The 26,524-nt window shown below is 49.2% G+C and overlaps 1 protein-coding gene across 2 annotated transcripts in view; it reads left to right on the top strand.

Annotated features, from left to right (window-relative positions):
* Positions 1-26,524, top strand: part of TP53BP2 (tumor protein p53 binding protein 2) — a 121,736-nt gene that overhangs the window by 71,188 nt on the left and 24,024 nt on the right. Inside the window, exons 1-2 of one of the 2 annotated variants that reach the window (XM_053659554.1) lie at positions 628-995; positions 20,938-21,085. In XM_053659554.1, coding sequence (XP_053515529.1) covers positions 969-995; positions 20,938-21,085 — 175 coding nt within the window. In that variant the 5' untranslated portion in view covers positions 628-968. Of the gene's footprint in view, positions 1-627; positions 996-20,937; positions 21,086-26,524 lie in introns of those variants that run through there. The other variant, XM_053659555.1, reaches the window with a different exon arrangement.

Genomic DNA, 26,524 nt, shown 5'->3' with positions numbered 1-26,524 from the left:
GAAGAAGCTCCTTAGAATGCCGCTGTACACATTCTTAACCTTTTTTGCGGGGTTTATTTTTTATTATGGTAAAATATGCATAAAATTTTACCATTTGAGTCACGGCTAAGCGTACTCTCTGTAAATTACAGAAAGTCACGCAGGAGTTTGAGACTAGAATCTGGGCCACGGCTAATGAGACGAAAGGCTGGGAGCTCCTTCCCCCGAGGAACTCCCGGACTGTGTTCGGGGCCGACCCGCCGCTGCGAATCTCGATCTCGTCGGGACATGGTGGTCCTCGCCGCCTCCAGGCACAGCGGCCTTCCCCGCGGCCCGCGAGACCTCCCACGTGTGGCCATCGCTCGGGCCGAGCCCAGCTGCCGAGGGGGTGGGCACGGTCCAGGCGCCCAGGCGGGACCCGGGGATCTCGAAAGCCAAGGGTTCACCCCTCTGCTCGGTCGGGGGCTGCAGCGGCAGCGACGGCCCCTCGCTCCTCGCGTGTCCCCGGGGCTCCGCTAGGAGGCGCGCCCTCCAGTCGCTCCGCCGCGCGCCCCCGAGAGCACGGCTTCCGCCCCAGAGAAAGGAAAGGGCGCGCGCCCGCCCCGCCTCCCGCGTCCCCGCGCCTCCCCTCCCCCAGGCGCGCCCTGCCGGCCGAGGGCCGGGCCGCGGGAGGCGGAGCCGGCGCGGCCCGGAGGGGGCCAGGCCCCGGGATTAGTTGGTTTCGGAGCGGAGGAGGGAGCCCGGCGGTCGCGAGCGCGGAGGAGACAAAGCCGCGGCCGGAGCCCTGTGGGGGTTGGGCCCCGGGCTCGCAGGCGCCCCAGCTCGCCAAGTGGGCCGTGCGGACCCGCGCAGCGCGCCGCCCCGCCCGCCGCCGCCTCGCAACAGGTCCGCCGCCTCGGGGCGGCCTCGCTCCGGGCTCCCCTCCCCCGCACCCCGCGACCCCGGGGCGCCTCCGCTCGACTTCAGGCCGCCCTCGGCCACCCGCTTCGATGCGGTTCGGCTCCAAGATGATGCCAGTAAGTGGGCAGCTGGGCTGGGGTCGGGGCGTCGGGCCCAGAAGTGTGTGGGGTCCTGGGTGGGGGGCCCAGCCCATCCGGGGCCTGAGCCTGCGTGGCGGGGCCGGTGTATCGGGAACCGCGGGGAGCGGCCGCGACTTCCACGGGTTCCCACCCCGCGCCGGGTGGGCGGGAGCAGGGAGACCCTGCCCGGGACGAGGGTCCTCGTAGCTGCTCCAGAGCAGCCACTCAAACTTTTCTTTTTCTCTCTGGCTGGGTGCTGACTTTTTGCAGTTCTTGAAAGTCAAAAGCAGGGAAACCGAGAATCTTATTGCTTTGCCTTAAAAACAAAATCAAAACCAAACAACTTTCGTTGGAATGAAATATACATACCGAAAAGAGTGCTCTTGCTTGCTTTTTAATTGAATTTCGATCTTCGTACTTGCAGTAGCAGGAAAGCCGCTCCATCTCTTTCTGGAAAACTGGTTTTATTAAATGCAATCGCAGAGTTTTTGATCGCACTGAAACGCTTGTGTCTGCTCGCCCTGAGGGGGTTAGTGAGCTCCTCCTGTGCTCCGCCGCCTTCGGACTCGGCCACCAGGCCACAGGTGTACAGCAGGCTTGAGGTGTGTTTGAAATGCCTCCTTCCAACGGCCGGCCGCACAGTCTGGGAGTCTGCAGTGGCTTCTGCAGACTTCCCGGGAGTGTGTTTTCCCTAGGAAGTTGCCCTTGCACCCTTCCCAGTGAGGCAGGATCGTCTTGGAGTTTTCTCATGGCTGCATTTGTCCTAACACAGAAGTAACGTTTACTTTTCCACAGTCTGTGGATCGGAGTGACTACACATTTCGTTTGCTGACACAGACTCAGAGGACACTTACTCTGTTCCCTGGCTCCCTCCACTTGTGTCACACGAAGGGGTCCTGAACCTTCATGCAGGAAATCAACCCAATTTATTGGAACTGATCATTGAGTTTAGATAGTTTGGGATCTTTTGTCCCACCAGGCGCCAAGGAACTTGAAAGTGTTAATAGAAGTGCGTGTCCTATTTTGGTCTCATGCCTGGTTATGAAGTTAGGTGTGTGATGTGAATGGCCAATAAGCACAGACTATAGATAAGTGGGGAAGGAGTTTGCTGTTAAATTGTTTACCCCTGGGATTAACATTTCTTTGCCCCAGAACAACTCTTGCTGGCTGGCTGTGCATTTTTCCTACAGATAAGAGCAAGACAAGGGTTGGTGGTTGCAATATGATTTCTTCCTTAAAGATCAGTTTTATGTCAAGCTATCCTTTAGGCTTTCTTAACACTTTTGCCTCCTCCTGCCAACTGCATGCCAGATCATCAGGATTTGTGGAAAGTTATGTAGCTCTTGAGATGATATTTAATTTAGCAGTGTGGTTCTTTCCGATGGCCTTTCTGATGTCAGAGGAGGAGTGTAACAGACTGGTGGTGAGGTGCGCTGTGAAGCCAGACTAACCCTCAGGATTTGCTCAGCTACCACCTCTGTGACCATAGGCCTTTTTTCTTTCTTTTTTAAAAAAGATTTTATTTATTTATCCTAAGAGGGAAAGGAAAGGGGAGAGAGAGAGAGAAATATCAATGTGTGGTTGTCTCTCATGCGTCCCCTGCTGGGAACTGGCCTGCAACCCAGGGATGTGCCCTGACTGGGAATCATACCGCAACCCTTTGGTTCACAGGCCTGCGCTCAATCCACTGAGCTACACCAGCCAGGGAGGCCTTTTTTCTTTTTTAATTTGTTCCTTAGTTTCATCATCTGTAAAATGGGGATAATAATAGTACTGCGTCCTTAGGGTGGTGTGAGGATTAAGGTTACTGGTTATGAAGTAATTAGTTAAGTGCCGAGCTTGGAAAAGATGCTAGGTAAGAGCCTCTCCTGAATTTACAGTATCGGTTAAGTTGAGATTTTCTTGCAATACATAAACATGTGAAAATAAATTTTTATTTCGTAAGCTCATATTATATATGTCTTTATCCTGTAATATTTTGAGTACTTGCAAATAAGACTTTTCTTAAATATATTTCTCATTTCTAGCTTCTAATATGGATTTTATTTCAGCATTGAGGGAGATTTTGAATTTCCTTTGAAAAACCTAACTGGCTTACCAGAAAAAGCATTATGTTTCATATGAGGAAAATTGGACAATGTTGGAATACAGGTAGTTGCCTTGACACGCGTTTTGGTTGTGGTGGGGACAGGAACTTAATATCAGGATGACCACTGTAACCATCGAGGTGGGCGGCGCTGGCAGCATTAGGAGTGCCTTCCTTGGTTTGCTTCTAAAGGCACACTGCAGTGTGGACTGTGTTATATTAAAAACGTGCGAGTAAATGTTCATGTGTTTTCTCACCCAGCGGTAGAGAATCAAGCGATTTTTCTCTCATGTGGGACTGGAAGTGATAATTGGACCCAGAAGCAGAAGGGGAAGGTGCATGCCAGTAGGTTAACTAAAAATAGGTAGACGGTGCCGAGCATCACAGTGGAGGTGGTGACGGGGTGCTGCAGAAGGGGGCATGCCGACCTACTCGGTGTGCAGGGCCCGCCGCAGTCGCCAGTTCTGGGATATTCCCACTCCTCTTGAGGAGACACTCATGGGTCTTTCACACTTGACACCTAATTTGCCTTCACTCAGCAAAGGGCTCGTTTGCAGTCGGGGAGCGTGGGTTTTTCGTGAGCTGCTCTCCTTGTGTTTCATTGTCAAAGAGAACTAATTATTCAAGGCAAAAGCTCTCAGCCACTTAAAGTTATATCAGATATCTTTTTTCATTACTTTCCTGTCGAGAAGTGTTACCGTTAAACTATCTTTTTATGAAAGAGCTTAGCTGACTCTAAAAGCCTTCACTGTTCTTCTTAGATACGATTTTATAAAGACTCTCTCGTTTTTATGTGCTGCTGAAATGGTAAAGAAGCGTGCACACGAAGCACACCCAGTATTCTGCGGTGCCACATTGGGGGCCAATGCACTTGAACTTGCCCTTATCTCTTGGTAGTAGATGTTATATATTTGGTGGCATTTATGTCCAGCTCTGGTGGAAGTGATCTTTTTCTGTGCTGTCCAGTGTGGTAGCCACCACCCGCCTCTACAGCACTTGAAGTGTGACTTGTGGGGACCCAGGAACTGACTGTTAAACTTACTTAATTTTAATTATATCCAAATAGCCACATGAGTCTGGTGGCCCCTGTATTGACAGTGCAGTCAGTTTGACAAAGTAATGTAAAGTTACCTTTGTTTGGCCAAGAATAACATACATTTGACTCGCTTATTTGCAGCTTCCTGTTTACATTAATACTCTGAATTGACGTAATAATGGTCTGTTTATCCTTAATGCTTTGGAGAATGGGTTTTCTGATTTAATTGAGTGTTCTGTTCAAGCCAATGTCATCATATAGCTCTGGTACAGATCACATTTTTCAAGAAAATAATGGCTTATTATAAAGAGGTCAGTTGAATCGGTCATGATTTAATATTTACGTTTCTGGCAGTTTATCTTTCAGTGAAACGAGGCATCATAATCATTTCTGGTTATTCCACGATGCTGTACAGTGGGCACTGACTGGGGGAACCCAGGACAAAAAACAAGAGAAGGGAGATTGCAGTAGCTCCTTTAGAAGGTTGGCACCTGGTCGGTTGGATTGATATGTTTCTGAAGGTAACTGTGCAACTGCTTCAGCTCCGCTGACCAAGAGCTAACTTCTGCTTAGTTGTGTTATTGTCATGTAAAAGTCTGGCTTTATTTGTACATATTTTCCCAACTGAAATTGTATTTTGAACTCAGAAAGCTTTCGAGTGACAGCTTTGCAATATTGTATTTCTGTGGCCATACCGTGTGCGGAAAGAATTCCTTTTTGGGGTTGAGTAGTAGTTTAACAAGTTTCCTTAGGTTTTATTCCAGAATAAAATTTGAGGTAGGTTCTCTATAGAATTGTAATTCCCAGAGGCTGCTAAACAGTGACATACATTTAAAAGAAATGTGCCCAGTGTCTCACATTTCATACGCCGTAGTGAAGTTTGTCGCCTAGGGACTCCTGCTATATTAATTAAAAGCCGAAAAGCATTGAAAATTTTCTGTAGTTTTACCTGTTGCAGAAGAAAACAAACTCAGACTTTATAAGAAACAGCACAAGTGTGCAACTGCTTATATTTAAAAAAAGTTAACGTAGAATAATCTGGAGGGGGCGTGGAGGGTCATTTATGCAGACGCTGCTTCTAGGAGCAACTGCTTCTCTCCCTGTTCATGTCCCTGCCCCCTACAGGGACAGGAAAAACAATAAAACAAAACCTCTCTTTTCTGGAGCTTTTAAGGAATACTGTAGACCTTTATCTCCTGGTAATCTACCGTGGTGTGTGGCACTCCTTAAACAGACTTTCTAAAGCCACCGGAACACCGAGCCCTCCTTCAGCTCAAACAGGGTAACTGCACACCGATACACGCTGTTATGTTTGCCTCCCGTGTTACAAAGCTCTCACCAGCCTCCTCCACCAGGTATCTCAAAGGCTAAGGAGAGCGGGATGCTAGAGTTTAGGAATCCAGAGTATTCTCTCAGCTCCTGCCACTTCGTCAAGTATCGTTGAAATGCTTCTCTTCTGATGGCCTGCTAGGTACTGAACAGGGCGTTCTTCTGTAATCAGAAGTAACCGAGAAGAGAAAACACAGGTGACAGACTGCGTATGAAATGCATACTTCTGTCGGGGGGGTGGGACAGACATCAACATTTTAGGTCTCACTGGGGAGAGCCAAACGATTTTAGCCCTTAGGAGACCCTTCCAGAGCACTGAGTATTAAGGAAGCTGTGATTTTTAAAACACTTGGCACACTGTCTTATCAAAAGGGAATTATTGGACATATGCAAGTGCCAAACGTGTTAGATCCGAGCGCAGGGAAAGTAGCTTCCCTAACTCAGCCACTGTGGTTTCTGGTAGCTTTTTTCCCCCCCTACATAAAGTTTATCCAAAAACACATCATTTATTTGGATGATAACAGAACCAGATTTTCATTGAAAATGTTCACTTGGCCAATAAATACTGAACTTTCGCTCTCGAAATGCAGACTTCAATTAATTTTTTCTAGGAACAGATTTATAGTTAGTACTATTTTATTTGAATTTCAAATGTTTTAGCTAAAAAAAAAAAATTCCTAAGGCACAAGTTTAAAAAGGTAGTAGAAAATCTTAATGAATAAACTTATAGTATAGAGGTTAAACTGCTAGTGGTGATATTAAAAAATGGTTAGCTCTGGGCCGGGAAGCTCCTTTGGTTAAAGCATCATTCACTGTGTCAAGGTTGCAGGTTCAGTCCTTGGTCAGGGCACGTGCAAGAAACAACCAATCGGTAGAAGAAACAACCAAAGGGTGGAACAGCAGGTCAATGTCTGTCTGTCTCCCTCTCCCCCCATCTTTCTGTAACATCAAGAAAGAAGACACGAGAAATGATGGTCAGGACAGTTAACTGGTCGGTCTCCTCCAGCGGCAAGGAGCATTTCTGTGTAGGCCCGTGGGGCCGGAAGCTCTGTGCTCCGATTTCCTTCCCGGGGACCCACTGTTCTGCACCTGACACTGCCCGGGGGTGAGGCCCGTCATCCTGTCTGAACCCTTTCAGGCCCTGTGATGGGCATCTTCCTCTTGTTCGCATTCAGCAGATAAGGAGCTCGAAGCCCAGTGGGTTCTGCACTTTGCTCCTGGACTTGCAGCACCAGGGAGTCCAGGTCTCCTGCCTTCTCTCCGACATGGCCTTGCCTGGATTGGAGTACTTCTCGGTACTCGACGGGACAGGCGGTGGCGACCGTGTCCTTTCGGCTGATGGTGACTTCAGATGTTGCTTTCTCGGACATAACTCTCTTTTTGAAGTAGTAGAAGAGAAACGGACATCTTTCCGTACTGAAATCCAGACTGAAGGAGGAGATCGACGAATGTTTCTCTTATCAGTTCCCACTGATGGAGGGTGAGTGTCCCGCCCTGCCCGTGGTGAGATCATCTTTCAGAGAGACCTCAGCTCTCCACGCTCTGCAGGGAAAGAGAAGCACTGTAGTACGAGGGGTGTTGGTTGGTCTTTGTTTATATCTTTCAACAGGGCTGGAAGGTGATGATGATGTAGGAAAGAATAAATCAGAAGTGGAGTAGTTGTGTTGGGATGTGGAAGATAGGGGATCATTAAGCACCGGTGGGAGACTGCTCTCATCATTCTTCAGCCATTTCCAGAGGCTGGGATGGTGGGCAGTGACCCAAAGGGAGGCCCTGACGAGGGGCCTGATGTCAGGACGGGGGCACCGGGACACGGTCTCCGCTTCCTGCTGCAGGGTTGTCTGTGAAGAACGGGACGGCAATTCCATTTAACCAGACAAGCTTACTGGAAATAAACTAGGAACTGTGTTGAACAACCATACACTGGATCATTGTTCTTCATTCTTCCTCATTAACCTGTTGAGTATTTTCAGATGGCCTTTTGGGGACAGCATCTGCTCAGCAAGTATTTGTAAACGTCCCCTATAGTCCAAGCTTTGCTCTCAGTGCTGTGGATCCAGGAAAAAATGGGACAGTGTTCAGGGACCTTACCTTTCATGGAGCTTAGTCAGGGGCTAGTGGGGTGGGGTGGGAATTGGAGAAGAAGGAAAGAAAACAGGAAAGTCAGGTTGGGGTAGCATGATGGGCCTGGGCTGGCCAGGGAAGTGATGGTCAGCCAAGACCTGAGTGACCCAGAGGAGCTGGCCTGTGCAGCTCCTTCCCAGAAGGCAGAGTTCCTGGGGACTGTGCACGGGCCTGCTGGACACGTGGAGGCCAGCGATGCGGTCAGTGGCCGAGGGAGAGGGAAGGAGTCCAGTGGAAGAGAGGTGCAGCGGGCAGGCTCTCCTGGGTGGAGCGGAGAGCGTAGGCGGCCCGGGAGGGGCTGTGGTTGGCCACTGGAGGAGTTTTAAGCAGTAAGAGTGACATAATCTGACTGATTAGAAAAGGTCACTCTTGCTGTGTGGAGAAGGGGTTGTGGAGGTGCCAGAACGAAAGGACTAGGAAAGGTGGGAGGACTGGGGGAGCCAACGCCTGCTGCTGGCACGTCCGTGGAAAACCACGTGAAGTGAGTGGAGGCGTCGCCTTATCACGCTCGGGGCCCTGCTGGTGGAAGAAACTGGTCGTGAACTCAGTTGACGCAGTTTGCCACTTGTTCTCAACATCCAGAGAGAACAGTAACACCTGCCTGGCGTTGGGAGCCGGCCCAAGTCAGGGGCACGGGGAGGTTACTCCCAGAGCCATAAGCTCCTTCCTGTGGGACCAAGGAGACACCACACCATCTCCATCCTCAATAGGCTCTGAAGAGCCTGAGACAGGGCCTCCTTCTCTTCTTTCACCTGGCGCTTCAACACCGAATAGAACACACCAGGTCTCTTAAGGAAGCCATGACCTTAAAAATGCCTTACCCCACCATACTCTTGACTACGAGACCTGCTGAGGAAGCTTCTGATGCTTTCTATTAGAAGTCCCTTGACCATTTTTTAAAAAATCAGTGATGTCTTCATTTTATTGACAGAGATACAAAGTAGCAAGTGATTTAGGGGATCCAAGAGAGAGCTGACTTGACTTCTAGAAAGGGTCTCCCTGAGCTGGTGTTTTTCCGCATCACAGGGCGATCTAGATGGTAGCTGCTAGCTGCTAGCTAGTTTGTGGTATGCAGGTCATTTCTGGATAACCCGTCAAGCTCCCAAAATGGGAGCACTTTTGGACAACATTGTTACATCAAAGAGGAGAGGGTTCTTCTCGGGTATTCTGCTTGTCACTTTCAGCAGCAGGAGACCTGGGTCCCGACCACCGCCCTTTGGTTCTTCCCTTTCCTCTCGTACGTAGCTTTCCTCCCGTGTCACTGTCCCTCCTCTCTCTTCTGCTCTGCCCCTCTTGTGCTTGGTTTGTAGTCCCTTTAGGACTTAAAGGTAAAGTCTGTCTTACCTTTACAGTTCTCTGCCCGCTCAATCCGGTCACGGTGGTCTTTCTGAAACAAGTTTGTCTCTTTCGTCCCCAGAATTCTTCTAGACTGACTTCTATTACATTGTTCTAGATGCCCCGTAAACTCCGTAATTAGATGGAAAGTGTCTGTGTCGTCTAGCCCAGTGGATTCCAGCCTTTTTATGCCCGCGATATCCTCTCACTCCAGAATATTTAGCCTCACAGTGGAAGTGGCTTTCGATAGACCACCAAACGAGCGAGGTTTTTGAGCCCCGCATCCCTGCGGAAGAGGCTGAGTGGTGTGAAGGCTACGTCGGGCGGAAGAGCACCGCTCACCGGAAGAGCACCGCTCACCGGAAGAGCTTCACTCACCGGAAAAGCATCACTCACCGGAAGAGCACCGCTCACAGCTGCTCCCTGGGCCTCGTGGTCGGGAAACCCTGTAGCTTCCGGAGGATCCGCTCACGGCCTCGCACGGGTGCCTGTGGAAGTGTGCCGTGGGGCTGTTTGTGGGGCTTGCGGTTGTGTTTGCTGTTGCTCCCTGCACCCTGTAGCCTGCTTCATGTTGCCGTCCGTGACCTGCTCTGCGTCATCCAGCGTTGCCGTGACTGTGTGTAAACAAGAATTACACGCTGTGAGTTTTTCGGGACATGGGTGGCTCACGGTTTGGGAAGAACCCGCCCTTCCTCCTTGTCCAGCCTTGCCCCCACCTTCAGGTTTCAGCACTTTCAGGGCCCAGATGGACACATGCCAGGGCTTCTCATGCGCCTGTGCCTTTCATGGGAAGCTTCTGTGCCTGAATGGTCCTCTGCCCACTGATCTTACTCATCCTTGGGCGTTCAGCTTGGTGGTACTCCTTGAAAAGGAGCAGGGTCTTTACCTCTTCTCACTGGCGCCTTGCGGACCTCCACGAGGAAGCCGTCACGTGGCGTGTTTGCGCTGTCACTGTGTTGTTCCTTGTACTTGTAGGGGTGCGGACCGTGCTTTTCATCTTTGTGCTTCTGCTGCTTAGCACCGTGTCTGACACCCTGTAGGATTAAATAACTGCCAAGTGGGCTGAGTGATCGTTCTTAGATTTGATTTTCTTTGGTGAGGGTAGTTCTTGCTCACTTAAATTTAGGTCCATTATTGCATTTTGAACTTTCTTCAAGGTTCTCTTAAAGTGGAGTAATACTTCCATAAGGAAGTGGGAGGTGGGGGGGGGCGGAGAGAGCTAGAAGTCAGGGACGGCCTGTGCTCATGGCACCGTAGTGGAGCTTAAAAATACGGAGCTCAGTGACTAAAAGTAAAAAGCAGAGTGAAACCCTGGCTGGTGTGGCTCAGTGGATTGAACACGGGCCTGTGGACCAAAGGGTTGCTGGTTCGATTCCCAGTGAGGGCACATGCCTGGGCTGCAAGGCCAGATCCCCAGTAAAGGGCACATAAGGGACAACCACACATTGATGTTTCTCTCCCTCTCTTTCTCTTTCTCTCTAGAAATAGTAATTTTGAAAAGTATTTTTTTAAAAAAACCAGAGTGAAATATAGAACAACACCTGATGTACAGGAAGTCACACGCCCACAAAACGGCAACACTCCAAGTAGAACGCATGCCGACGTGAGGCATCCAGAACTGTTGGGGTAGAGCAGGAATTAACTAGTTACGTGTATATGCCCACGTTTTAACTTCTAGTTTTATTTGTTGCTTACTATAGAAAACTGAAAGCAGAGTAACCTAAAGTGAGTCGCTCTGGAGTCTATATTCGGGATTTGGCATCTAGTGAAGTCAAGCTTCAGGCATAGTTGAAAAGGAGAAAGATTTTTTAAGTTATACAGACATAAGCAGGATGCTGTGCTTTCTTCATTTGGGACATTGCCTGGCTTTTAACATTGAAATTTTGTATCACATATTTGTCTATAAATGTTTCTTTTTAAAAAATATATTTTATTTATTTATCTTTAGAGGGGAGGGGAAGGAGACAGGGAGAGAAATATCAATGTATAGTTGCTTCTCATGTGTCCCCTGCTGGGAACTGGCCTGAAATCCAGGCATGTACCCTGCCTGGGAATCGAACCACGATACTCTGGTTCGCAGGCCCGCGCTCAATCCACTGAGCTACACCAGCCAGGTATAAATGTTTCTTTAAAAAATATTTTACTTATTTTTAGAGAGAAGGGAAGGGAAGAAGAAAGAGAGGGAGAGAAACATTAATGTGTGGTTACCTCTTGCACACCCCCTACTGGGGACCCCGGCCTGTAGCCCAGGGAATGTGTGGGAATTGAACATGTGACCCTTGGTTTGCAGACCGGTGCTCAATTAGTTCACTGAGCCACATCAGCCAGGGCTGTAAATGTTTCTCGATGCCCACTGATGTGGACGTGCTCTGTCAAGCTGTGGTATCCTAACTGGGGTTCAGTTAAACAGAGGTGCAAACCCTCAGATAGCCTTTGGGGGCTGGGGATGGGGGCAGAGAAACTGGGAGGAAGCATCCAAGAACCCAAACCTTTGTCCTAAAGGAATTTATAGACCAGCGAGGTAGATGACGTAGGGATACAGAGAGCGTCGCTGTGATCCGTGTTAGAGACGTGAAGAGAAAGTTTGCCTCTGGCTGGGGGGCGTGGGGCTGAGGTGGAGGGGGTTGGGGGCAGTGATTCTGAAAGGACAGAGGTGACTTGGACTCTGAGCAGCGGGGCGTAGGGAACAGGGGCGTTGCTGTAGGGAGAGGCACGAGGAAAAGGGGGTGTTCCTTAGGTTTCCCATTGGTGATTCGAGGCCGTGATAGCGGAGCAAATCATTTGAAATAAGTCTTATGTCTTAATATTTCTTACAATGAAATGAAAATTCCCTGAAATTCAAAATATGCAGAGAGAAATACTAGTGTATACGAGCCTGCGATGCTTCGATATTGGTATTAGGTTAACTGTGGGTGTTATCATTGTCAGTATGTTCTGGACAGATTAATATATACTGTTCTTTGCTGGTGAAACAACGAAGGATCTACGTTATTTATAGCAAATTACTCAGAAACTGAGCTTTGTGGTGCATCCATCCCGGCTTCTAACCCTCCAGTGCAGTGGTTTGCAAAACTTCAGTGGGATGGCTGGGCCCCCGCCGTGGGCTTTCTGATCCAGGCCTGGGAGCGGGGCCCCGACTGTCTCTCTGACAGGTTCCCAGGGGATGCTGCTGCTGTGGGTCTGGGGACCGCACTTCTTGACCCACCCTGGTGACTCCCTCACGGGGAAGCCTGCAGCCTGTAGCCTCACCCCCCGACCTGCCCGGCCCTGCTCTGCCTCACCCATTTGCCCGTGCGCCCCCCTTCGCCCGGCCTGCACTCCCGACAGGCTGCCCTTCTTCCTGGTTGGGGGGGGGCGCATGTCTCAGGGGCCCCCGTGGGTGGTGTCGCCCCCCCCAGGGGGGTTTCAAGGCCGTGATCAGCTTCCCGCTCTCCTCATGTCCATCCTTCTCTGTCCTGTCCCTGAAGGTAACTTGCTCATTGGTCCCTCATTTGTCTCTCCTCCTCCCTGCCCCCTAACCCGTGCCAGCCCTGTACTGGGTGCTTGCCAAGTCCCAAGGTGGGAGTGAGCATGTGACGGTGTCACTAAGGAGTTGGGACTGTAACTCTTAAAGGGCCTCGTGATATTATCGCTGCTCTAAGTCTGGGGGGGAGGTGACCTCCAGCTGCTGATGTCTGGGAAGGGGGTCTATCATAAGACATCAGGGACCCGCGTGCAGCTTCTGAGAGCGCCCTATTTTTAGGTCTGTAACGAATTCTTCCCTCATTGACGGTAACCACGTCACATCTGCTGTGTCATCCTTTCCCCAGAACGGCTGTTATCTCAGAAAACAATGTTCTCCAGATGACACGGAGTGAATCACCAGGGTGTTTCGTGGGGGGGTGGGCCTTTTTACCAGCACGGGTCAGACTGGTGCCGAGCCTGCGTGTTGATTTCTAAAGTCTGTACTGACTTGACGTAATCAGTCAGTTTCTGATGTAAAAAAAAAAAATTACTGACCGTGATTTTATGACTTTGCCTTGAATCACTGCAGTTTCACCCTGGCTTGTAGAGACCCAGGAGCTGACTCTCAAGTGCGCCACGACAAAAAGAGGCGTGCACTTTGCGTGGCGGCGGGTTTCAGTGCCCTTGGCCCTTAGTCGGACCTGGGCAGGCAGAGATCACCACGACTGATGAGGGTTTGAAAGGCAGGGTAGTGGCCTCAGGGGCAAAGTCCAGGCAGGAGCACCACTCAGAAGTGCTGGGCCTCTCAGCAGCGACCCCTGGGAACTGCAGGAAGGTGGGACCCTCGTCAGGGAGGCCCCACAGAGACTCCCAGGGTCGCCTCTTAGTTTGGGGGGGGACAGGAGGGCGGCCCAGGCTGGGGGACAGAGCAGCCTCGCCCCCAGTGGGTAGAGGGTGTCAGCGCCAGGGAGCCAAGATGACCAGTGTGCAGCACCCCTGGGGATGGCAGCCGCGTCTGCTAGGGGCGGGGGCCCGAAAGTTCCGGGAGGCTGGGGCGATGCCCCTCATCTGTGACCTTTTCCAGTGCCACCAGCCCCCGTCGAGTGTGTGGCTGTGTGTGTCTGAGACACCGAAAGAAGCTTTGGCTGCTGATGTTAGGATTTTTACTTGTTTATATTTATCGATGACCCTGTTACAGATGTCCCCCCGTTTCCCCACTCTGCCCCTCTCGTCTCCTCCCCCACCACGGCCGTGGGCTGTGCGTGTGTGCACTTGTGTTCTTCAGCTGATCTCTCCGTCTGTTCCATGTATCCACGCCTCTGGTTTTATTCTGTTTGTCCTTCCTTACCTAGTCAGCCCCCCTTTCTGTATTGTAGCGCTGACCAGGCTGTAGGAAGCCTTCTTCTGGAAGGCGTCCTGGGCCTGCCTTCAGGAGGGGCACAGTGGTGTGAGAGGGAAGCTACCACGCGCGTGATTGGTGCTTCTCCCCTCACGCAGAGCCACCAGACTTTCCTCTGGTCCCACTCCCAGCATCCTTCTCTGGCTGTCCCTGTGGCGAGCTGTGCTCCTGAGACTTGCAAGATTCGGGCAGGATATAGTTGCTCTTTTACAGTGTTCGTTTTCCTCCAAAGGACAGTTTCCCCCTCTCATATCTTTTTTTCTCTGAGGTGAACCTGAGGAATGTGAGGTTTTATAAATCAGAACTCCTAAAGTGTCATTGCAAAGCCTGATTTCCTTTTTGTGACAGGAGCGTCTTACACTTGGTTCCTTTTTTCTTCCTCTGGGACATCACATGGTCTTTTAAATCAAAGGAATAAACATTAGCCTCTGACACAAAGTACATTTATTGTAAGTGTCTGAGCCAGTTTTTAAAAAATTTCTTGGAAAAGTCTTCCACATTTTAATCTAATGCCTCTGTGAAAATGAATCACACTTATTAATAGCATAACATGGTTCCAGTGAATATGTGTACTGTGAAAACGGAACTTGTAAAAAGAAATCTGTGGTCCATTCTTTTTAAATGAAAGTCGTCTGTGACTTTGGATTTTTGGAAGGGCAAGTCTTCGTTCAGACGTGACTTGGGCGTGAATCAGTGTGCAGAGTGTGCGGAGGTTGCCTGGCATGACTTTGTACAGCTAGTGCTTTGTCTTTTCCAGAATCTTCTTTCTCTTCACATCGATCATTTTTAGAAGCAGAAACAAGTAATAATCACTTTTGTCATTTTTAATGATGTGTATTTTCATATTCTTTTATGTATTTTCACAGTTTATATGTTAAGTGTACTTTCAAGTTAGAAATCATTGTAAAAATTGGTTAATATTGAGACTTAAAAAGTTTAAAAGTGACAGCTGCTCTCCAAATGCCACTGATTTCATTTGTGTTTTTTATACAGTCAGTTCATATGAACATAGGTTTTAAATGGTTATAATATACAACTCATTATCCTGCCTTGTAACTTTATCTTCCCATTTTTTTTAAACACTGTGCTTATAGCAAGCAGTTGGTGGCTGGGTTGGAGCTTTTTCAGCAAATGTATTTGAACTTACTTTTCCATTGCTGGTTAATTTTCCATTTTTTCATAGATCTAATACTGGAGTGAAAATCTTCAGACACTGAGAGGGTTTCTTCATTTCAGTTATTTCTTTGGGATAAATTCCCAGAAGTAAGGTCATGAGCTGTCCATACGGCTTTTGATACACGAGTCATTCTACTTTGCAAATGGGACTTTAAACACTGTATCACCAGTGTGTTGAGATTTTCAACAATGTATCTCCATCATGTCCTGGAGCATATCACTTTTTTACAATCTTATCTCTGCTGGAGTGTAACTTTTTAATTTAAAACTGATCGTTGTAAATAGTACCTCGTTGTTTTAATTTACATTTATTTCCCCCTTAGGCTTTGTCATTTATATTATCATATATGATTTATCTGTCTGTTGCATCCTCTGCTCTTTAATGTACTTGGTTTTTATTGATTGACTGATCTCGTCTTCTGCAGTACTGTTGAAATAAATGAAGTTCCTGATTTACAAGTTGGAAGGAGGATCACAGTTTAACGTCACTGGGAAGGGCTGACCTGGTGCACATTCTCGCCAGGGAAGCAAAGCCCTCTGCCCCCTTGCTAGGCATGTATGATCGTTTTCAGGTGCCCCAGCAATGACTGTCCCCCACAGTGTCCTGTGAGGTGCAGAGCATGTCTGTAAAGGCTGAGGTGTTGTTTTGACCTGACCGTGGCCACCCTCTGTACGATGGAGCTCACTGAGCTGGGAAGTTCCCAGGAACACGTGTAGCTTGAGTCAGAGGGAATAATCCTGTATCTCACAGCTGTTTCCCAGGGGAGTTCACTCTAAGGGAACCACTCTGCTTCCGTATGGGAAAGAAGCGAATGAAGTCACGTCTGTTTTCTTGGAATATGGTATTTTAGGGCATCTAAAAATACTAAGTGTCAGGAGAAGCTGACAGTTTGGAAGTAAGGATATTATAGATGCTTTTTAAGGTTGCCACTAATTTATGCCTCTTCACTGAAACTTCAGTCTTATCTCAGCTCACGTTTATTTTTCCCCATTTACGAATTTCCATTTTACCTACAATGCAGCACTAAGTTGTTCTCTGATTTATCCGAACATTTTTATCTTCCTTGAGAGATTTCCTCTCGGTCACATAAGTCAGCATGTAGTGGGCCTTTTCAGCGGTGATACAAGTCAGACAGCGTCAAATTCACCCCGTAAAGTGTGTAGTTCAGTGGTTTTCCGTGTGTGCACAAGGTAACCGTCGTCATTCATTCCCGAACATTTGCATCACCCCAGAAAGAAGCCCCTCCTCCAGCCCCTGGAGACCACTAATCTAAAGGTCTGCCTCCCATGACCTCACCGACTAAAATTTAAGTTCTTGTTTTGGCCTTTGTACAGTGGCTCTCAGACCAGCCTTATCAGCATCACGCAGGGGGGGCTTGTTAGAAACGCAGAATCTCAGTCCCCCTCCCAGATCCACTGAATCAGCCTCTGTGGTCAGCAACCGTCTGTCCACACCACCAGGGCTGAAGGCCAGGGGCCTGTAAGGTCTTGCGTGGTCTGGCCTCTTCAAACTGACGTCTTTATAATCCTTTGCCTTTCTCTTCCACTGGTGTGACCCACTCATCCCTTCCTCTAGGCCTTTCCATTTGCTGTTTCTTGGGCTGGGGACACCCGCTGCGCCTGTGCCCTCCCTCGGACTCGTTGCTCCGGGGCCCTGTCCGACCATGCGGGTGTTGAGTGTGCGCGTGGATTCAGGAGCGCTGCTGTGCTGAGCAGCTCTGGCTCGCCCTCCAGTCACCCTCCCCCTCTCCCCACCTGCTTTGTGCCCCAGGAGGCCGATTTCTGTAAACTCCCAAGGCCAACTGGCTGCTGGTCTGGTTTGGCCGGTGGGGAGTGGCAGGGCTGTAAGAGGAGGGAGCGGCTGGGGCGGGGGCGAGGAGGAGGCTCCCTCCCTGGGGGCTGCCTCTCCACCGCCCTCTGCCTCTCCCCAGCCTGTGCTGTGTGCTGCCCTAGCTACGCAGCGAACATTAGTTCTGCCTGAGGACTGGCTCACACAGTGCACCGCCTGTGACTGTTGAGTGACAGCAGCATGGTGTAAACTTCTCAAGGAGGGAGGGAGGACACACGGGTGTCCCTGGGACCCAGCTCCCACTCACACCCCCGAGGGCAGACCCACCGTGCAGGTTGACCAGAGGCACACCTGTGAAGTGCAGCAACAGCCCGGGAACTCGTTACCCGTGAGCAGATACTTCCTGTTCGCTTGTTACGTGCCAGGCACGTTGGTGGTGCCGAGGACACGGAGTGAAACCCTGGGCTGTTCGGGTGGGGAAGACAGATAATGGAAACGAGTTAAATAAACGCAGTGACTAAACACAGATAACACAGTGGTGGCTGTGCTCCGCGGAGACGTAAGGCGGGATGTGTGTGGGCGCCCGTGTGAGACTGGGCGGCGCTGGGGTGCTGGGGAGGGTGGCCCGGGAAGGCCTCACTGAAGAAAGGTGCCTTGGAGGGGGCCAGCTCCGGTGGCCTGCAGGGAGGAACATCGCAGTTGGAGGAGCAGGAGCGGGTGCACAGGCCCTGAGAGGAGACCGTGCCTGGAATGTGAGGGCCAGCGAGGGGTGCGCTGCTGGAGCGGAGAGAGCGCAGGGCGCTGGCAGGAGACGAGGGCTGGGTGGGGTGGGCGGAGGCAGCAGTCCACACCTCTCCCCTGCCTGACCACCTCCCACCCCGAAACAGAGCAGCCTGGTTTCTTCCAGAATGTTCTTTCTCATCAATCACCTGGCTGATTGGTTTGCCCACGCCCCTTCGCCCCCACCCTCACTTTGTCACCACAGCCTGTCTTTCCCAGTGGATCTGCCCCCTTTCCCTGCCCTCCTCCCCACTGCCTTCATTCGGGTTCACACTTCACGCCTGAATGGCCAGTGTCTAACCCATAGGCTGTTGTAAAGGCGGCGGCTTTTTACTCTGATGCCCAATAAGCAGCAGAAATAAGAGGCAGCTCTTAGGGAACTTGGAGACTCTTATTTTGAAGCTGAGGAGGCTGAGATTCAGGGAGGTGATGGGTATGTCCCTAAGGTAGTCTAAGTAATTATTAACAAATCTGGGGTCAGGACCCAAGTCCCCTGCCCCGGGGACCTGCAGCAATGTCACAGCTGGCCCAGCACTGAGGACGTCAGTTGAGTTAGTAAAGTCAGCGTGGAGCTAGTCTTCATACAGGAAAGGTGGCAGCGGGGTCGGCTCATGTACCTGCCATTCACGCCAGGATTAGTTCTGTGGTTTCTTTGGGGAACAGCGATCTTAAACAGAACACGGCTCTCATCATTCTTACGAGCGAGGACACCCTCAAAAATGGAATTTATTATTAAAAAATTGTGTGTTCTTATGTGTTTAAACTCCAGTCACCTTCAAAGTACTCTCTAATTGACGCAATACACCTGTTGAGATGTTTTTTCCGGTGTTCAGCACAGTTTTTGAACTTGTTGATTTTGATGCCTTTTAATGCTTCTGCTGTTTTTTGTTTTACCTCATCCACATCAGCAGAACTTTTCCCTTTGAGGGCTTTTTTTTTATCCAGGGAAACACAAAAAAAGTCATTTGGATAGAGATTAGGTGAAAAGGGAGGGTGGGGCACAAGGGTCATGCTGTTTTTGGTAAAAAACAAGACAAAACTGCTAAACTGGTGTGGATAGGTGCACTTGTAAACCACCCGTCATGAAATGGGCAAAGGTGTCGAAAAGAGTCTTAAAAAAAAAATTCACTGAAGCCAAATGCAGCTTCTCACAACACCACCAGCTGGCACACTGATCCAGATGGGAACACTCACCTAGTGGGGGAAGCCTGTACTACAAGAGGCCCGCCCTCCAGAAGATAATTCTGGGTTTTTGGTGTGTTTTTTTTTGCATCACCTCTTGCTTGGTATTTGTAATTACACTTTTAAATAAATGAAGCTATTGTTTTCCGGAGAGTAAAAGACCAGATCTCTATTAAAGTTTGGGTTGTTGTGATTAAATAGAGCATTTCCTAATGTTGGGTTGGCCAACAAGTTTTTGTGTTTTTTTTCTGTAGAATAAAAGGCACATTTTTCATTTTCACCAATATATTGATTTGGATATTTTGAGTATGTTGGCCATCTCCACGTGGCATAAAGCTGGTTGTTCCAATTAATGTCTCAATTTGATTGTTATCAACTTCGCCTGGTCTTCCCAACTGTGGAGCATTGTCCAGTGAGAAGTCTCCAGCATGAAACTCCACAAACCACCTTTGACACGTTCCATCAGTCACAGCACCTTCTTCACACACTGCGCAAACCTTTTTTTGTGTTTCAGCTGCATTTTGACCTTTCTTGAAATAATAAAGCACAATATGCTGAAAATGTTGCATATTTTCTTCCATCTTCACTATTAAAATGGCTACACAAAAATTCACCAATTTTGATTTTTTAAAAAATGCACCCTGATATCCCAGCTGTCACAGTACAATCTAACAAAATTGTTTCGAATGAAGTAAAGGCAACTAAGTGCTACTAGAGTCATCTATCATATGGAAGAAACCCAACATACTTCTTGGCCACCCCAATATTTTCCTGCTCTAAGGGACAGCTTAAAGGATAGAGGATGGATCGGAAGAACAAAATTGTACCCTAATTCTCTCCTTTAGTAGCCAAGTAGATCTTCTGAGTCCTTTATTATTATTTATAAAGAGAAAATAATGCCTGTCCTGCCTCTCTGAGAGGTGATGGGCGTTTCTGAGACAGTGTGAAAGCGCTCTGAGTGGTGACATTGGCAGGTGGGGCACTCTTACCTTTGGGAGCAAGAGCGTTTTGTTTGCTGGTACAGTGTGTTTGGAAGGCAGACTGTATATTAAATACTGCTGTATTTAATACACACCTCTAAGTTCGATATTTACAGTGAAAACAATTACTATTCTTGAAGTGTTCAGCTTCAAAGAAAGTTTTGGTATGAGTGGGAATATAGAGGAGAGAAGGTACAATTTCATACTAAAGTGTAAATTGTTACCTTTCTTGTTAAATAGGTTGTATACTTTGCCAGAGCAGCAGCAGGTGGAATTCTGTGAGCTTAGTTAATCTTTGTTATTTTTGTCTGTTCTTTGCAATGTTTGTGTAACAGTTTTAAAGTGCTGCCTTGTTGGCCAAGTCAAGGCCTAGAACTATGTATCAGAATGCGCAGAACCCAGTATCATTAGCTAGAAAGATGCTGGCCTCGTGCAGGGAAACTACAGTGTGTTTGGTTTTTGTTTTTTTTTATTTCCACTTGTTTTATTCATTGTTTCAACAGAATCCACTGTTGTGACTTTCCTGGATTACTTCTAGTTATACTGGGTTGCCTTCTATGTGTACTGATTTTTCTGGGTACCTTCTGTGTTATATACTTTTATGGGGACTAAGTTATGGTTGCAAGAAGTGGAGGCTCAGGTTCCCTTCAGTCCTCTACTGGCTGAGTGTTTATCTGCAAGGTCAGGTATGGGTAGCATAGTAGCCGATCATTTCTTCTTATACCAGGTTGGTGAAGCTGTGCTTTACGGTGGGTATTTAACTTGATTAAAACGTTTCAGGTTTAAAAACACAGGTTTTTGAAGTGGTGATACATGTGCATGGAATAAACGTTGGCTGGCCCTCTTCCCTCAGGGGCAGCACAGTACGTTCCTCTGTGTCTTTCTAAAAAGGGGCTGTGCATAGACCGTGTGGGTGACATCCTGGTCCCTTCACAGGACTGCCAGGAAGCTCTGTGTGCATGTGGCGCACACTAAGAGCTATGTAAGTCTCTGGTGGACAGGTCGCACAGGTGAAATGTCAGAGAATGGTTCAGTTTGACCTTTCACGTGGACCCGTTTGACTGCACTCCAGGCTCTGCTGGCTCTGCTTTCGAGGGGGCAGGGACTTCAGGTCCCTCCCCCTCGAGTGGGCCAGGGGTCAGCCAGACCTTGCTGTTGAACATTTGCACTTGAGACTGGGGAGAGAAACCAGAGGCGCACCAAAAGTAAAACGGTGCCGGTGCAGAGCGCCGGTGCAGAGAGCCTTGATAACCGTTGTGCTTTCTGTCGTTGTGCCCAGATGTTTCTCACCGTGTACCTCAGCAACAACGAGCAGCACTTCACAGAGGTGCCCGTCACCCCGGAAACGATATGCAGAGACGTGGTGGACCTGTGCAAGGAGCCCGGCGAGAGCGAGTGCCACCTGGCCGAAGTGTGGTGCGGCTCAGGTAGGAGCACTGGCACCCTGGTGCCTTCCTTACGCGCCTTTTATTACTGCTGGGTTTGGGCCGTGGCGGAGGGCGATGCTCACGTTCGTCCACAGAGAGGCCGTAGAAGAGTGCGTCCACCAGGAGATCCAGTTCTCGGCCAGCTTCCTGGTGGCATGGAATTCTTGCTCTTTTCTTTCTCTGCTGTACAGGGAAGTCACTGCAGCAGAAAGGTGAGAGGGCAGGCAGCTGATCTACCAGCTGGAAGCTCCAGTGCGGTGCTCCTGAGTATTTTTTTTTGCATGCTTAGGTTCTGCTTAATTGGAAATCCGAGGCCTCCCAATTGTTCGCCCTCCCTGAGGTTTTTGTAGGTTTTTAGGGAGAGCTATTCAGTGTTGAGTTACGAGGTGGCGGGAAGCAGCCGTGAAATCATAGGCATTATTTTAGGCCTTGAAACCAATCCCTCTGAAATGGGGTGGCCTGGTTTCTTTTGGGCCCTTAGGAGTTTGCAGGTGTGGGCGTGGCTTTTCCCGAGCTCCACCTTTGTCCTGCATGCCCATCTGAGCACCCGGTGTTTCTGTTCGTCCTCTGGGGGTGCAGGCTGGTTCTCCTTGCGCTCACTGGGTCCACACCAGCGGCGAAACTGGACCTCAGCCGCACGCCCAGCCCTTACCATGTGTGCCCCCTTCTCCCCTCTGGCTGACTCTCCCACTGGTGGGTGTGCTGGAAGGTCCTCGCCTCCCTGGGTTACTTACTCTTTTAACCTTCACTAGGAGCCAGAGTGGACCGTTTGCATAAAGCAACCCAAGTGGTGCTTTGTAAATGGAAGCCCGACACTTTGGCTTTCCTGCGGACCCTCTGCAGAGGCTTCCTGTGCTACTTAGAGTAACACCCAGAGGTCTCAGAGGGCCTTGTCTTGTCACCTGGGACCAGCTTGCTCCTTGCCCCTGCTGCGGCTTCTTTCTGTTCCGGAGCAAACTGCACTCAGCCCTGGCCCACCCTAGAGCTGCTGGCACTAGCTGTCCCCGTGACCTGGCTTGCTTCCCTCCAGATTTTGTCACTGGTGGTCCTTCTGGTCATCGGGGTCTCGGTTAAAATGTCACCTCCTCCTGCAGGCTCTTCCTGCGCACCCGCTGGAATATCTGTGAAGTCCTCTGCTCCGCTGTCCTGACGAACCCTCTGTGTAGACACTGCACTCTGTGCATGCCTCCTCCTTCATTGCCTTGTTGACCCCTCCCGCCCCAAACCCGTGCATTGGGAGTGCGGACTCCCTAGGAGGAGAGGCCTCGTTCGCCTTGACCTTGGTCGCGCCCCTCTCAGGGAGAGTCCTGCGTGTGGGTAGCAGGAGCCACACGCAGTCACGGTCACTGACTGAACGAGTGAGCGCTTCCGTCGCCTCCTCGCTTTCAGCAGAGCGCCTTCCTTACACTTGACTGAGGTGACTGAGCCACCCCGTAGGCGTCCTTGGTTTCTTCTTCCTCCTGCCGGGGCTCCCATGCTCGAGACCCCTGAGGCCTCTCCTCCGTTCCTCCCTCACTCACCCAAGGCGTGTGATGATGATGATGGATTTTTTTCCTTCTGCCTTTTTAAATTAAAACAGCACAGATGATGCCATCAGATGGGCGAATCTGTTGGGGTTTTTTTGTAGAAGAGGAACTACTACAAATGGGGTGGAAGTCTCTCCCCCAAACCCGACCCTGATCATGGGACCTGAATGCTTGTAATTTTAGCAAATGGCTTTTCAGGCTTCCCTCTGTAGCTGCAGAAACAGTTCTGTGGGTTGTTTCTTCTTCCGTTTTTCATTTATGTAAATCGTGTCATACATATTCATATCCTGCTGTTTACTCTTTTATTGATTATGCCATTACAGTTGTTCTATTCCCCCTCTTCATTCCCCTCCACCCTGCACACCCCTCCCCCACCATTCCCCCCTTTAGCTCATGAACACGTGTCTCAAGTTCTTTAGATTCTATATCTCCCCTACTATTCTTACCCTCCCCCCTATTTTCCATCTACTGTCTCTGCTACTTATTTTCTGTACCTTCTCCTCCTTCTCCTCCTCCCACTCCCCTGTTGCTAACCCTCCTTGAGATCTTCATTTCTATGATTCTGCTCCTGATCTGGCTGTCCTCTTGGTTTGCTTTCATTTTAGGTGTGGTTCTTAGTAACTATGAGTTTGCTGTCCTTTCACTGTTCATATTTTTTATCTTCTTTTTCTTAGGTAAGTCCCTTTAACATTTCATATAATAAGGGCTTGGTGATGATGAACTCCTTGAATTTGATCTTGTCTGAGAAGCACTTTATCTGCCCTTCCATTCTAAATGAAAGCTTTGCTGGATAGAGCAATCTTGGATGTAGGTCTTTGGATTTTATGACTTGGAATATTTCTTTCCAGCCCCTTCTTGCCTGTAAGGTCTCTTTTGAGAAATCAGCTGACAGTCTGATGGGAACTCCTTTGTAGGTGACAGTCCCCTTATCTCTTGCTGCTTCTAGAGTTTTCTCTTTCATTTTAATCTTGGCTAATGTAATTATGGTATGCCTTGGTGTGTTCCTTCTTGGGTCCAACTTCTTTGGGACTCTCTGAGCTTCCTGGACTTCCTGGAAGTCTCTTTCCTTTGCCAGATTGGGAAAGTTCTCCTTTATTATTTGTTTAAATAAGTTTTCCACTCGTGGGTGTTCCTCTACCCTTCTGGTACCCCTATAATTCGGATGTTGGAATGTTTAAGGATGTCCTAGAGGTTCCTAAGCCTCTCCTCATATTTTGAATTCTTGTTTCTTCATCCTTTTCTGTTTGGTCATTTTTTTCCTTTTGCTGGTCCACTCCTTTTATTTGAGTCCCAGTTTCCTTTCCATTACAATTGGTTTCCTGTGCATTGCCATTCATTTCAATTAGTTTAGCCTTCATATGTTCCTCTAATTTGTGACTAAAATCAACCAGTTCTGTGAGCATCCTAATCACCAGTGTTTTGAACTGTGCATCTGAAAGTTTGGCTATTCCTTCATCGCTTAGATTTATCGGCTCTGGGACTCTGAGTTGTTCCTGAGCCATGTTTTGATCTGTTGGTGCCTGTTACCTACGAGGAGGTGTTCACCAGGGCGGGGCCACCCAGGTCGCTGGTTTGTGGCGCTGTAGGTGGGGGCGGGGTCAGAGAGGGACAAAGGCGGTCCCCTCTGCCACTTTCCGCCACTGGGGCCTGTCTCACCGCACGGTCTGTCTCACTGCTTCGCTCCTTTACCAGTTTATCTGCGCTCGACTGTGTGACTTTGGTCAGCCCTCAGTGGGTCCACCGCCTTGTGCCCTCAGTGGGTCTGCCCACTATTCCACACCTGGGATCTGCCTATGGCTCCCATCAGGCCTGGGTTGCGTGCTCCGGTCAGTCCAGTGGATCTTTCCTGCCCGACCCCGCTCTGCTGCTGGCTCTGCCCCTCTTACTGGTTTGGCTGAAGGGTTCGTTGTTGTCAGACTTCTGTGTAGTTCAATTTTCTGTGGTTTGGCTGCGTTTTGTTGCTAAAACTTTGTTGTTTTTAAACTTGGTTGTGTGAGAAGGCGCGGTGCTTCCACCTACGCCTCTGTCTTGGCGGAAGTCCTCAGAAAAGAGCAGCGTGGAGATCTTCTAAGATGTGTAAGTTTACATCGTTATTTTTAAGTCCCTAATTTTTCATAGTTTGCATAAACTGTGGTTGATCTAATAGTTTCCTTATTCATAAACATTTAAATTAATTCTGCTCTTGGTTTTATAAATGCTGCAAGCATTTCTCTAGGGTAGATAACCAAAAGTGGAATTGCTCGGTTAAAAGGTCGTGCATTTTAAAGTTCAATGCAATGCTCGATTTCCCTCAGCAAAGGCTGTGTAAGTTGACAGTCTACCAGTGATTTCTAAAAGTATTCCTCATCAACAGTTGATACAGTGATATCTTAATTTTAGCTAGGCTGATACTGACCGTTTTTAAACTTCTTTATTAGCCCTTTGGGTTTCCATTTTTTAAAAATCGTTTCTCATTTGCCCCTTTTCAGGTCTCCTTTGATTTTTGCCTTTTCTCTCTTGATTTGTAGGCATAAAAAAAAAAAAAAACAAATAAAAAAATACTCTATTTGGACCTCAGGCCAGATTCTCCTGTTTGTGGGCAAATTCTCTCCTTACTCCAAGACCGTAAACACTGTCTGCTGTTACTTCATGATAAAGGTTTAGAGTCTCTTCCTTCCTTCCCTCCCTTGCCCGCCCTCCTCCTCCTCGTTAATTTCCGTGACTGGCCTGAACGGAGACTCAGCTTTCCTCCCAGGTGGGCAGGGGGTCTTGTTATGTGCCTCCCGGGCAGTCAGTCGTTCTCCTGAGACGCAGGTCACCTCCCGTCCCGCGTCACGTCTGCTGCCAAGGGACGTTCCTGTGAGCTGTGGCCATTTCTTCTGTTTTTAGGTCCCTGTTGAGGGCACAGCCAGTTTTAATGACTATAGTTTTCTAATATGTTGGGTTTTGTGACATGCTGAGTTTTCCAGTTTTATAGTCTGTAAGGCAAGTGCTTATTTCATTCTTCTGCCTCTTCAAAAAATACCTGAGCCGTGCTTGTCTGTTTTCTCTTTCAGACATGTTTTAGAATTACCTTGGAAGGGTCGGTGAACAGCTCTGTTGGGATTTTGATTGACTGCAGTGAATCCGTCACTAATTTGAGGGTTAAGTTTGTGTGGTATGGTCAAGAGTGAGGTCTTGGGCATCTGAAGTCTGTGTCTGTCACCAGCTTTGTGACCGAAGGCAGGACACTTCGTCCCTGTGCTCCTCCAGCTCTTTGTCTGCCGAACTGGGGTGATAAGTGGGCCTGTCTCAGAGGCTTCCAGCGTGTGACACTGCAGCGGGCTCAGCACAGGCCCTGGTATGTTGGGTGTTAGCTCTCAGGAAGTGGTAGCTGTTACGTTTGAACTGCCGCCCCCGTCCTGCCCCCGTTTTGCTGTAAATTGTCCCAAGTGCCCCATGTAAATAAGAGTAAACATGTAACTTTGATTTTATTAGCTTCTCTGGTTAATTATCTTCTTCCACGGACACTTTCTTTACACCCAGCAGCCTTTCCGTGCCGTCTCTGCTCCCTTGCTGCCCACTCGGATGCTTGCGTAGAGAACATTTCTCGGATTCCTGTGACGGGCTTGGGGCCTCGCTCTGCGGGCAGGGACACAGAGATGAAAGTTTCCACCTTCCAGTTGAAGCAGGTTTCAGCAGCCCTTTAGAATTGGACGTGCTGACTGCAGGAACGGATGGACGTGCTCCACCGGACGTGCTCCACCGGCAGGAGGAGAAGAGGGTGCTGGGGGCGAGCGTCAGTGTGAGGAAGGGCACGTGCAGAGTCTCGGAGGCATGAGGGCTGTGACCGGGAGATGGGCGTGGCTGGAGGTGTGAGTGGGGGCCTCGGGGAACCTTTGCAGAGCGTTGCCGCCTGTGCAGGCCACGCCTGCTCTCCTGCCAGCATCGGCCA

This window comes from Artibeus jamaicensis, unplaced genomic scaffold, assembly GCF_021234435.1.
Source record: "Artibeus jamaicensis isolate MK-2021 breed Jamaican fruit bat unplaced genomic scaffold, CSHL_Jam_final scaffold_754, whole genome shotgun sequence".
In the NCBI taxonomy this organism is placed as follows: Eukaryota; Metazoa; Chordata; class Mammalia; order Chiroptera; family Phyllostomidae; genus Artibeus; species Artibeus jamaicensis.
This window is presented reverse-complemented; position numbering and strand designations above follow the sequence as displayed.